This window comes from Lagopus leucura, unplaced genomic scaffold (genome assembly GCF_019238085.1).
Source record: "Lagopus leucura isolate 7727_CA_CO unplaced genomic scaffold, USGS_WTPT01 Super-Scaffold_1, whole genome shotgun sequence".
Lineage (NCBI taxonomy): Eukaryota > Metazoa > Chordata > Aves > Galliformes > Phasianidae > Lagopus > Lagopus leucura.
Genome location: NW_024962250.1, coordinates 36101269 through 36115526, shown reverse-complemented (window position 1 = coordinate 36115526; position 14258 = coordinate 36101269). Strand labels below are relative to the sequence as shown.

Here is a 14258-nt window from a genome sequence, read left to right as displayed (position 1 = left end):
TATCTTACCTTCATGTCAGTACAGTATTTGAGCTAGAGAGAAAATATTGTCACATGCATACTCTCAGTATCAGCTTGACAAAAGGAAAGCTGTGCAGTGAACTTAAAGGTATGTATTTAAACACAGAGGCTTCTCATGCAGAGTTCTCCTCATGCTCCCTTCCAGCAGTATTAAAGAGAAGAAACATCAGCTGGAATGAGACAGCAGGTTGCCCAGTTTGTGAGACTTCTGAAGAGCAAGGGTACACCTCCAGAGTAGAAATCTGCTCACCAACAAGAGCAAATTTAAACAGAATGGTGGAAATATGTTGAAATTGCTGTAATAGAGACTTTAATCAACACATTAAAAGTAGACTTTGTGCTGGGTTCGTGACAGGAAGTAAGGACCAAAACACCTACATGCCAATGAAAAAACTCCCAGGTCACAAGAATTTGAGGACAATGTTCTCCAGTTTTCTAATAAACGCTTTGGGAAAAAAAAAAAAAAAAAAAAAAAAAAAGTTACAGTACTTATCATGGAATGAAGTTACAGCAAGATTTTTTTAAAAGTTCATTTATCCAGCTGTTACAAGGAATAAAGGTGTTTAGATATTTAATGAGTCTGGTCGATGACACACATAAGCTAAAGGATTTCTGAATCACTGACAAATTTCCCCCTCTGCTACACTGGGATGATCAATGTGGGGAAAAGCTCCTTTAGAATAAAGGTACTGTATCATGCACACATCCCTAACAAGTTGCTAAAGCAAGAAGGAAAATACATTGCTACTCTTTTCTAGTTCCCTGTGTTTGGGAGAAAAGCAGTTTGGCTTTCACATCAGTATCAGAGGTTGCTCTACTTAAGAATCAAGATCCAATTGTTAGAATCAGAAGAGAATCCAGATCAGTTAGAGAGCATCTCAGTGACTGACTGTTAATCCGTAGCAAACTATGTTTATTGCCCTCGTTAAGACACAAAGCTGCTCCAGATGACAATAAAGAAACAGTACAAACTGCAACATCACACAAAAGAGTGCTGCTTTTTACCTGCCAGTCATCACAAGTGCTTCTTTATCTGCTTAAAAGTTTAGCTGCAGCCACTCTGCACACATGCAAACTACGTGACTTCTGCCTACTGCAGTGAACAGCTTGCAGGAAGAGCAACAATCTGGAATGCATCCCTCCCACAGGCTCATCGGGCATCAAATCTGCTCATCAGCAATAGCTGTGGCAGCACAGCGGGAGGTTCGAAAGCAATTATTTTGTTACTGGTGTCTTTATGGACAAGAGAGCTAGGAAATAGAGAGTTTTAACTTATGACATATATGCACATTTCCCCAAGGACACAGCAATCAGGCAGCTTACCCAGACAAACAGCCTCATGCACGGTTAGAGGTCACTTCTCAATGTACACAGGACTGATGCACTCAAGCACACTCAACAGAAAAGTGATCTGCTAGGTCCTCCAGAAAAACTGGTAGGTGGCTGTGTGCCCACAGTGCTCCTGCACCAAACCATGCAGAAAAAAGGGGGATGTACCCCGGCTGCAATTGAGGAGCTGCTTGGATGGAGATTTATTGCTTTACATCTGCAGGAGGTCCTCTCTATTTTTGATCGTAGTTTCCATATAGAATCACAGGATCATTTGAGTTGGAAGGGAAGTCTGAAGGCCATCTAGTCGAGTGAACAAAGGCACCACAGCTCGATCAGGTTGCCCAAGGCCTTATTCAATCTCTAATTGAAAGTCTTCAGGGTCAGAGAGAGAAATATAGTATTTTTCCATAAAGAGAATTAAGATTTTTTTTTTTTTTTTTTTTAATGTCACAACTCCATGATTTTCTAATGATCCTCATTTGCCCCACCCCTGGAGATGTTCATGCCAGGCTGGATGGGGCCCTGGGCAACTTGGCCTGGTGCCTGATGTAGTGGTTGCCTATGACAGGGAGGTGGAACTAAATGACTTTTGAAGTCCCTTCCAACCCAAGCCATTCTATGGTTCTATGATCAATGGTGACAAGATGATTAACCTGAAGGAGAAGGAATCAGCAAGACTATTCAGGCTATTCAATATCTCTCATCTCTCTTAACTTGTTGTAGATTTCATAGAATATCCCAAGTTGGAAGTGTTTGATGCAGATGTCACACTTGGAAAACCTGAGCCGGGATTCAACTTTTTATTAAAAATGAATAACAGTGGCAAAGATCTGGCCTGTCAGTTAACAAGATTTGCTCCTGGCAGTCATTATGAACCATGATTTTTTTGTTCTTTGTTTGTTGGTGTTTGTTTGTTTGTTTTTTAAACCTAAACTATTGTGCTTTAAAGAGAGAACAAAAATAAAACTGAGAAAACAAAAAAGCAAAAAAATGATGAAGCAAAAAATTAACAGTCCAGATTTTATCACTTCTTAATAGGATTCCCTCCCACAAGCCACTGGCTCCTTCATTCCCAGGAGATGATTCAATCTTACACGAATGTAAACCGTACAATGACAAAGGCTGAGGGTTCATCACTTCCTGTGCTCAAGCTCTTGCCCTGGTTAGTGCACCATAAGTCTAAGAAGAGTGTTAGCAATTGGAGCAAAAGGCAGTCATTATTTGAATCTCTTCCTTTCTCCCCTGACCATGAGCAAAATGCTGTGCAAAAGTCAGCTGAAGAATCATTTTCAACTTTTATTTTCCTCAGCTTCTAGGGACAATCTCCACCACAACTTCTGGAAGCACCAATACCACATAACTGTGAATGTTTCTATCTCCAAAGCACAGGTCCCCAACACTGATTAACATACCAAAAATGATGCCACAGGTATTAAGGGACATTTTTGCTCTAAACTTGTAACTGCATCATAAAATTGAAATGCCAGCCCATCACCTCAAAGGAACCTCAAGATATTTCCAAGTGCCCTACAGATGGGCATGATTTAAAATAATTAAAAGAAACAGCATAGGAGGATAACAGAAATAATTACGGCTTCAGAGCAGAGCTTGGACAATGTATGAATACAGTATTGGGGCACAGTGGGCAAGAAACTGACTTATTTGTATATAACTCAAGCAAGCATTGCTGGCCTGCACAAACCATTCATGTACGATCAGAAGCAGAAGGAAAACAATGGAACAGAAGATGTTAAGAGGAGGAAATTAAATTCCAGAAACATCTCTGGCAACCTTCTTAATGTTTTCCAGTACTTGTGAAAAAGACATATCTATCCATTTTAAAAATAAATCTTTTGTTTCTTTAATTAAAAACAATTTAGGAGATGAAGGCAGAAATCAATTTCAGATGCCATGCCAGATTATTCTTAAATGTTATATAATTACATTCTCACATTTCTTTTCTCTTCATGTCATTTTACTATAGATGGATTGTATGGAAACACTGGACCAACAATGAGGCTGTTTTTGTTATTTTCACTACCTGCAGGACATATAATACAGATACACATAGCAAGGTCTGGAGCTTGCATCACCAAATTATTACCATTTTATGCAAAAACATAAATATATATATATATATATATATATATATATCAGCTCTACAAAGGCTCTAGAAAAAGCTCATGTTTATTTTTCCTTGGAATACTGCAAAAAAAAATTTTTGTTGAGCTACTGCTACAGATTAACACTGCTAAATCAAAACGTTACGCAGTGCAGGTTAAATAAATTTCTTCATATAAAGAACTTATTTGCAAGGATAGGAAATGTGTAGAATTCAGGTTTCTTATTTTAAGCTGATCTACAAGAAGTTCCAAATTACACAAGATCAGTCACAGCAAAGCAGCCCTCATTAGTACAGCAAATATTAACTGAAGTTTACACCCAGGTTTACACCCACCAAAATAAAGCCCCCTCACACTGAGACTCTCTCTTTATTCCTAAAGATAAAAATGAACTGTATAATAGCCCTAATTATGCACTGATCATAGGATGGCCTGGGTTGAAAAGGACCACAGTGATCATCTAGTTTCTACCCCCTGTTATAAGCAGGGTCACCAACCACCAGACCAGCTGCCCAGAGCCACATCCAGCCTGGCCTTGAATGCCTCCAGGGATGGGGCATCCACAGCCTCCTTGGCAACCTGTGCCAGTGCCTCACCACCCTCTGTGTGAAAAACTTCCTCCTAATATCTAACCTAAACCTCCCCTGTTTCAGTTTAAAACCATTCCCCCTTGTCCTATCATTATCCATCCTTGTAAACAGTTATTCCCCCTCCTGTTTATACTGATGTTTTTTCTTACTCATCATTCAACCAACTCCCTTTTCTTCAACTACAATGTTGTTTAAAATTATTTATGCCTTGCAACGTTAGTCTCTCCCTTCCCCCAGAGCTATTCCTGTTTCAATCCCAAGAATTCTTCCTTAAAGGTATAATCTACGAAGATGTAGTGTCACAGTCATTGTTCCCATGGCAATAAATAAGATGTTCATGACATTGAAGATCTCGCCAAAAGATGAGGAAAAGTACATTTTATCTCAGGCCATGTAGCCACAACAGGGAATTGCAATTCCTCCTTTATGTGTTTGCATGTTGAATTATACATCATTTTTTACAATTTCTAAAGACAAAGGAGGGGTTACAATGCATCATACTAGGACAAATGAACCATTGGAAAGGTCCAGCTACCAAATAATACAGTGATTGCTTGCTCCTGAGAGATAAAAATCATCCACAAATTCAGATATCCAATTACATTGATTTCTCTGCTTTAAATACAGTCATAAATACAGTCACAACAGTCCATAAGAACCCAAACAGCAGAAGACTTGAACACCAGAGGTACAGGTTTACTTTTAAATAGGAAGCCACAATGCAGAGTGTCAGAAGGTCTGCTCTTGCCATTGGGTTCTTCCACTTGGCTTGGTCCACTATCTGGACAGTCCAGAACACTAACCTAGATCTGTTTTCCCACTTTCTCAGACCTATCTGTTTTGAAACGTTAACCAAAGCGGGAAGAGTTTGGATGATAACCCCATTCACCTGCTCAAGGAATCCCTTTGTATGCTGGTGCTATTTAAAATAGCCTGTCCCAACTCACACACCTAACACCTGAAGCAGATATGCACTCCAGAACTGCCTCTTACTCTTCTACTCCAAAGGCAGACTATTCAAGTGGCCATCCTGAAGATTCCTGCAGTCCACAAGTCTGAATTAGACTTACATTTTACACCTTACTGCTGGGCAAACAATATAAAATCCATCCATTGCAGAAGGGATGTGGGTAGTAACAAAATTACTGACAATTGAACTACAGCCAGGACATGCTATTTTTCATATCGTCAATGACTGAAGTTAAATAAGGAGCCCTATGAACAAACACACAGTGAGTAAAACAGGAATTGCCCCTGCAACACCCTCTGCTTTTATGCATAAAAAGCTGTTGTGAACATGAATGGAATTATTTTGTCAGCTGATGATGCACGCACTTCTCATCGCATGTAACATCGGGGTCTGCGCAGCATGAAGCAACATTTTTGCAAATTCACTTCTGAGAAATTCAGCCTGTGAATCTGCTGCTCACACTGCCTTAATGAAAAGCCAGTTCAGAACAGCAACAAGAAGTGTCAGACTTTTTCTAACCACGAGGCGTGTTGCTGTGTGGCTGTTAATTCTCAAAACAAATTTAAAAAGATAAACTTCCCTTTTGCTTTTATAAAAGTCTTTATAACTATTTGATGCAGAAAAAAAACAAACCCACAGGAATTCAAACAACACTGTAGGAAAAAAAAAAAATAATAAGAGCCTTTACTCCTTTCACCTGAAAGGACTTCAAAATAAATTCTATTTCCTAAGTTATATTAAAAAAGCAATGGCAAAGTAACCGGAGCAAATTGGTGCTTGGTGGGGTTTTTTCTTTGTTTTCCAGATACACAGAAATACAACGCTTTTAAAAGTAATAACAAAAAGACATAAAGGTACTAAAGAAGCTGTAATTAACTGTTAGGAAAGTTCTGAAGAAGTGAGTGGCACTCACCTGGTGACGGGCAGCACTGGTTCAAGAGGTCTCACTTCGCACCACGGGCTCTTAGGCTGCTCTGCATACAGAAGTGATGACTGACAGTGCAGTGTCAGAGGGGAGAGGTGGCCAGGAGCAGACCATAACATGTTTGGGCTCGATGTTTGCCTCACAGATGTACTCTCAGAATCACCAAAATTGCTGGCTATGTTGTAATTCATCACGGCAGGACTGCAGAACGCCACTGCAGAATATTCATGCCTGTTTTCCACATAAGACGAAGGGATGTAGATTGGACTGTGTTCTGTTGTCAATGCAGACTGATTACAGCTGTAGGGAACTGGAGAGCCAATACCAGCAGGTGAGTTTTTAATTTCTGTCTTATTGCATCCAACATCCTGAAGTGGCAGCAACTGAGAAAAGTCCTTGTGAGAAGACGCACAGAGGGACATTTTGACTCAAGACCAAAGGTTGTTTAAATATTCATCCTAAGAGGTTAAGGTGGAAAAAACAACAACCGTGAATTAAAAACTAAGAAAGCTCTGTCTTAAGTCTTCTCTGTAAAAGATATAGAGGAATTCACAAAACAGAAAGCACTGAAAACATTCTGCAAAAACAGATTACATACCAAATGTACTTAAACAGAGAACGTTCAAGTTTGCTACCTTTATGAAGCAGAAAGTTTTCTAGAACTTCCTTAAAATAAAGGCGACAACACTTGTTGAGTTCAAACATCATTTAAAAGTAATAACACAAAAATGTATAAATTGAAGCCTGAAACAAAAATGCATGTGACAGCTGGGATCCTAAGCAAAGCAATTCACTGCAACCAGGGTAAAGCTGCTCCATGTCAGTGGCAGAATTACCCCGTGGTGAGTAATTGTGGAATAAGTGTCCTAAGAAACCAATTACCTTCAAAGAAATTCACCACCTCCTTCTTCTCCCACCGCAAGTGCACTACTGAAGTATCAGCCTTCCTGTAGCAACACGAGTGTGTAAGAGGTGTTTTGGAACACAGATAGACAGACTTTACCTTTCAAAATCATAACTTTGCTGCACATCCCTCTCCAGAGAGGGAGAAAGATGGGATGGACATCAATAAGCAACTCTGTCACTGAAAGGTACTTGGATACAGCACCACTGAACAGAGCCATTATAAAAGCAGCTGTCATGAAATGCAGATGTCACAAAGTGCAGGAATTTCTGAGTTGACAAAGAGGAATTCAAGCAAATCCATCAGGCCAGGAAGTTTTATAGTTTCCTGGCATCCTGCACTGCCTTGGGAATAGGTGAACGGTTGGACTGGATGATCTTTTAGGTCTTTTCCAACCTTGGTGATTCTATGATTCTATGATTCTATGCCTTTACTGCCACTCTTCATTCTTCCTTCCATCTGAACCAGCAACCAAGGGACCCTAATACACCCGCAGAAACACTATCTGCCATATTTAGGTATATCTAAATTATTTAAGGTAAATGAAAAAAAAAAAAAAGAAGGAAAAAAATGGAAAAAAGAAAGAAGCCACCAAAACACCTCCTAAGATATAAACCCCATCCTGGAACCATCAGTTTAACAGCAGCATTTAAGAATATTTAAATTTCATTCTTTGTTGTGGGCTTCATGTGCAATTCATTCAAGTTCCAGTTCCCAGAAGTGATACTCCAGCACACTTCTACAGATGGCAATAAGAGATTAACATGAAAAATCCTGGAGTAAATAAGAAGCCACCCACACTTTTGCTATTCCAGAAGTGACCGAAGTATGGCTGCTAAATATTCTTACCTTTTTTCATCTCACACAACCATAAAATAAAAGGATAAAGATTCAAACATATGTTTCCTGAAGCAGCAGCTACCTCGCTGTCCCAGAAATTCTCTGTTAAATGGCATTCCTAGTATGCCATCTTGGTGTACTGATATATTTCCTCACCTAGAGACGGGACTGATGGTAGAAGCATCACCAAAAAACATGAGAAAAATCATGAAAAACATGAACCAAAAAACAAAAAACAAAACAACTTCCTGAATAAAACTGACAGTTTAGGGCTCTTCTCACTTCACATTCCATTGATGAAACTGAAGATACACAGCAAAGTAACGAGGAACTCATTCAAATCATCTTAGGCACTTCAGACCCAGCTGCTGTTTATTCCTTTGTGGGAAACAGGAAAATGAATTATCTCAGCAGTGGTTCATATCCAGCCGTTGTTGCACTGGAACTCCGATGCAGCCAAAGCAGGAGAATGTGACCTCATTTTTCATACAATCTACATGCCTTATGTGCCCTTGCCAGAAACTCCTGTTTCCCTTAAGAGCTCAAAAAGCACTGAAAATCTCACATGTTCTTTTGCTTGCATTTTATGGACAGCCTAAATAATTTTTGAGCAGAAAATGATGGAACTGAAAAATCAGATTGTTTTCAGCAGTGGTTATTTTCATAGTGAATACTACAAATCTGTCCAGTGAGTACATAGAATTCAAAATGTATTTAAAGCTTCCGTGTAGGTAAAGCAGAGTACCACCTGGGATCTTAGTGATACTCCACAGGAGCATCCTTCAGCGTTACCCCAAATCCTTCTGAGAGAAGGACCTGAGAGGCATTACAATGACATCTCTGTTACGATCACCTAAAGATGTTCTGCTAAGATACTGCAATAGCTTTGGCAGCAGGAACTGGCTGTACAGTTTCCCTCAGGAATGCAGAAAATGCATGCACGCATGTATAAGCAGAGGGAACATAGAGTTGGTACTAAATAATGCCACGAATCCAAATCAGAGGCAATCCACTAGAGTGATAGGGAGGATAGCTGCCTACTTAGCAGGAGGCTTTATTCTCTCCAAAGAACAGCAGGCAGTACTTAGAAATATACAGAGGACTTAGAAGCAGCACAAGTCAAGTTTCAGAGGGAGGAGACAATGCAAACATGAGGAGTTCATACAGCCTTCCTCCAAAACACACAGCTCGTGACTTTGTTTTTCTTTACTTTACCAGAGAAGGGACTTTGGGTTCCAGAAGGCTAAAGAAAATAGTCTTCATCAGACTTCAATATAACAAATAAACTACAGTAATGGCTTAAGATAATTAACTTGATTAGCAGAAATTGTTTAGCCATGGATGTACATGAGATCATATTGTTCATACACCCTTATACTCAGAAGATTCAGAACAGGAAGCCCAGAGCCTCACAAACAAAGCAAAGTTGCAGAAACCATTCAGAACTGCACAGAAACCTGCCCAAAATAACTGCTGGACTGCAGAGCTTTACTTCTTGAGAAGGAACTGCAGATTCAGGTAACCAGAGCTTAAGATTCAAGTCTACAGAAAACAAACTCCACTAACATCAGTACCTCAGAAGGAATCACTAACACATTTAAGCTGAGGATCACAATAAGAAGTCGCAACAGGATAAGTTTGTCCCATTTCAGTATGATGCTTTCTTATCTTAAACACTATTAATTAAACTAAAATTAACTACTCTATGAACCAAACTCCTGTCCCAACTTCTCTTCCTTCTCTGAAGAAAGGTTTTTAAAAAATCAAAGGTCAACTTTAAGTACATTATTTAGATCCAATCTATCAGCACTGCGCTAGATCTGTACCAGGCCTAGAAACAAAACAGGTATCCATTATCTATAGAGTACAGCCTTCTTGACAGCAAGTGTTTCAATCAAGTCAGTTTAGCTTAGAAAGGTATGAAGCAACTGAAATGCCACAAAGAAAATAACCAGTCTGGCCAGTCCGGTCCAGCAGCGCTTACCATTCACTAATATAGCACATAAAGAGCAGCATCCAAATCTGACGTAAGACAAAGTTCCATGGGTTCCAGTATGCAAAGGGACCACTTTCCATGAGTATGCAGGAGCAAAAATGTGATGTTGTCAATGTCATCCACAAAAAAGTGAGGCTTCTGCTCTTGAAATAGCTCTACATATTGAATTCAGTGTATCTTGACAATCACCATGCAGTGAACACCAGATCAAGCACAAGAATGCTGGTTTGGATGTCATAGTCAAACAGACACACGGGTAAATAATTAAGCCATCTGACCTACTGGAACAATCTCAAATGGGTATCTACATCCAAATGTTGGTAACTGCACATTATATACACCAAATACCTTTTTGAAAGCCTTCCACAAAATAGCATTAGAAAGGGGTAAATAAAGGGAAGAGAGAGCAGGCTGCCACACTTTAGAGCTTGATTGGAAAAAATACAATAGCTTTTCCTAGAAAAACACAACAGTCTGCAAGTAAACTTGGATATTCTCAGGCACTATTTCATCAGCATAAATAACAATGTGCTTAGAATTTTCCAGGCAAGACACGTATTTTGAACAATTTTTTTCTTGTCACAAAGATGATTTCTTTCTCTGCTAGGTTTCAGTTAAGGCATAATCGTTCTTCCTTCCATTTGAGTACATGTGATTCAGCAAACATGCATTCCACTGCCCCACAGCATGAGCCTCTCATCTTCTTGGAAAGCTTTGTATTAATATTCTGCTAAGTTAAACTTTGTGCATCTCATTGCAAAAACAAACGAAAGCATCTTCGCAAGAACGGATCATTAAAGCAAAGTCACTGCTGATGCATAAAATAGCTCTTATGCTTCGAGTTTTGTGGATAACTTATTACTCATTAAACACAGCAGTGCAAGATACTGCCAACAGAAGGCATGTGAGCAAACAGGTTTATTATTTATTACCTGAGTTACACTATAAGCAACAAGTAGGGGGTAGAAAGGAAAGCAAAAACAAATAAAGCTCTTTTCAGATCCACGCCTGCAAAACAGCAGCCTGTTTCCAAAGAGATCAAGACCACCTCTGAAGAAAATACTGAAGATCAAAACCATAGGGGCAGGAATGCTTTGAAACATTAAAAGAACTCAGCACCCTTTGCCCTGTTTTAGCCTTTGTGTTACTGAGAACACTGACAACTTTCAGGTTATACTAAACATTCATAAATATTTCAGGGATCTGGTGCATGACACAGACAGGGACCAAAGGAACCAGGTTTGGTCCTGAGAGAAACACAAAACTGAAGGAGGGCTGAATTACAGTCTTCTACTATCTGAAGTGGAGTTACAAAGACTAAGCAAGATCATTAAACAGTACACAAATGAGAACAAGAGATTAGTCACAAGTCCGAGCAAGAGAAAATCTGGTTGGACATATGAAAATGTTCTCCACAATGAAAACAATTAAGAAAAGGAACAGGATATTCAGGAAGGCTGTGAAATCTTCATTTTTGGGAACATTAAAAAGAGAAGAAAAAAAAAAAAAGGAAGACTGAAAAGAGGCTGAAAATGGCCCTGAGCAACCTGACCTCACTTGAAGCAAGATATTGGATTCATTGCTCTCCAGATACTCCTTCTCACCTAAATTTTTTTACGACTATGTTCTTTCACTACTAGAGGCATTCGTAGCTGAGGAAGTTCCATTTTACTTGTGCTGGAAAAAGAGAAGAATGACAAACGATAATTACCCAGGACACTGGCCACCTCATAAACTTCGTTCAAGTGAAGAATTGTGGGTCCTGAGCAAAGATGACACTTTTTGATACATGAAGAGAGCCATAAGATTTACAGCAGTGGGATTAGATCACTAGCAGGTATGCTTGATTTCTATGACTTGCATTTCTTAGGTATATTTCTTAAACTTAGAGACCTATAGACCAGAAATTAAAAGCCACTGTCCTGTTCAAGAATATAAATGAATACTGAGAGATCTCAGCTCCTCTACTTCACATGCCATTACTTCAAAGCGGGCACTCAAGTACGTGTTCCATCAAAAAGAATATTTGGATTTCAGTGGGAAAATTCTAACATGCTACCTTACAAAAGAAGAATCCATTAGAGCTATTAAACAAGTAGCAATTATAATCATTAGCCCAAGGATTTTGAAATCACACTTCAACCTACAGCAGTGTCATGGCAAAAGCTAGTACAAAGAACATCACACTTGTCTGATAAAAACATTATTACTTAAAGAAAGCATCTTCTGATGCAAGAAAGGGCAGGAGAGAGCAGGACAGGCTGGCCTATAGCTGGGACTTGTGCTTTCATTGAACAAGGATGTGTGTCTGCATCCAGTAACCCTGAAGCACACTTTGGTGGGGGATCTCAGCACAAAATAATTTAGTTTATTCTTACAGGGTTAATTCTGAGCAGCTAATTCTTGGTTTGATTATCAGATTGTAGCTCTGTGCCAACAGCAGGGAACATACCAGTTCCTTGTGTCCAGGAAGATCACTTCCTTCAACCACCATGTCTCCCTTAATGAGAATGCCATATAACTATCATGGCTTTCCAGTCATTACAAAATCTTGTATTGAGGGACATCTTTAATTTGTATGACTGCTGAGAAGCAGAGAGTCAAGCTCAATCATCTGCCATCAGAAAGGGAGGCTACATATGGAGAAAAAGCCACATTTTGCCCAGTACGGCTTTTACACAACTCAGTAGGTTACTAACTGTGCCTTAGTTATTGGCATGGCAAAGACATGAGCTGGTGCAGGGGCTCTGACTTGACTCAAGTTCTTTTTGTTTACTCTTACAATTCCGCATCTCCCAGCATCAGTCTCTCCTGATGCTCAAATAAATAAATAAATCAGAAACAAAAAACACCGCTGTGTTTATTCCCTTTTCCCACAGCAGTTCCCCCGTGCAAGTCTGCAAGGAGATACAGAAGGCAGATAGAGAACAATGCCAGCAGCAACGCACTCATGTCAGACAGAAATTTAGGAGAGGAAAAGGAGAAAAGTCAATATTTGGAAAAGACAAAATAACAACAAAAAGAAAGAAAACAGAAAATCAGGCAGTAGGAATACAGCAGGAATTGGCACTTCCTATTCTCTCAGGCAGCAAGACTGTCCATCTCACCTTCTGAGGAAAGTATAGACAAGAGATTCCCTGGCAGCAGCTGTCCAAAACCAGGCATAAAAACCACTGATGAGACTAAGAGCCTCCTGGCCAGCAAACAAAAAGAGTAAGGTCATAGCTGCACCCAAAGCCCAGGCCCCCGGCAATCTACAGGCAACAAAATCAGTTATTTGGGAATATGACTTATTCATCTCCCCAGACAACATGAACTGGTTTAGTTCAGCAGAGCACACTGTGCCACCTGAGGATCTCACTTCCCATAGCTAGAAAACATGGGATGGGGGTTTCTGCTTGGCATGTAAGGCAGTAAATGCAGGATTTAATTTCTCCTGGCTAAGTGGATGCAATGCACCGACTGTTCCCTTGAGCATGCCATGCCTCAGGCTCCTCAAATAACCTTTCCTTTGCAAGCTGTCTGAGGCTGCAGAAAACCCTGTTTGTTAACCTGCTGCTGGGGAGCCATTTGTCAGAGCTAGGTGACCAGAAGAAGGAAAAAAGCAGCAGAGTTTTTCCCTCTCACACCAATGGTGAACAGCCCTTACTCTACACTCTCCTCCTCTAAATAAAAGCATTTCTTACTCTGATTTTTCCACACAGTCTCATTACTACACAAATTATTTGAGCTGTAAATCTAATTGGCTTAACAGAAGAGTCTGTTTCACCACTGTCCTTCCAAGAAGAACATGCCACATACAGTGCTCTTTTTCCATTCAGGCAGCCACAAAAGCTCCAAGCTTTGTGACTTGCTTCAGTTCTGCAAGTGCTCCAGGAGCGCCCAATTTGCAGTTTGCTCTGCTCAGCATGCAAACACCATTTATAAATAAGCGTTCAGTTGCTTTAGACTTTACTGCACCAAACAGTCTTTTTTCTGTAGACATAAACATGAATAAATGACTATTGCTATAACTGGATGGAAAACAAATCTATGTATGGGCACGTATGAAATACAATACAGTTTCAGCTGTTTTTCTGATTTCCTTGTTAGAATTTATGTATAACACTGGTTCACTTGTATTCAGTCTGCTACACACCTTCCCACTGGAGGAAAATAGAACACTTTTAAAACACTTTTGTCCCTGCAATTTCACTCTAATTTCTCTTTTTAAAATCTTATTACTATTTAGTTACCTAATATCCAATTTTACTGATTTAAAAGACCTAAAACTGTCTGAGAAATTAGTAATTATGCTGTAACCTTTCTTCACAAACTCAAAGAAATAACACAGAAATCAAGGTATTGAATATTCTTGACTTTGCAAGCTATGACACACTGTTCTAATGCAGCACGGAATCCCAAATCAGATATCTTTAATGTCATCCACAGGTAACAAAAGGCTTCGGGCATGTCTTAGTCTGTTAAAGACAAAAAACCTGTTCCAGACTTTTCTTATTAAACTGGACGTGAGAAACTGCCTTTTACTGATCTGTGGGTAAAAGCCTGACTCAGCTGA

General features: G+C 39.6%; 1 protein-coding gene across 5 annotated transcripts in view; it reads right to left on the bottom strand.

Moving 5' to 3' along the window:
- Nucleotides 1-14258, bottom strand: part of ESR2 (estrogen receptor 2) — a 61980-nt gene that overhangs the window by 26307 nt on the left and 21415 nt on the right. For 3 of the 5 annotated variants that reach the window (XM_042865583.1, XM_042865573.1, XM_042865563.1), the window contains exon 2: nt 5949-6418. In XM_042865583.1, coding sequence (XP_042721517.1) covers nt 5949-6382 — 434 coding nt within the window. In that variant the 5' untranslated portion in view covers nt 6383-6418. Of the gene's footprint in view, nt 1-5948; nt 6419-9688; nt 9904-14258 lie in introns of those variants that run through there. The other 2 variants (XM_042865555.1, XM_042865592.1) reach the window with 1 other exon arrangement.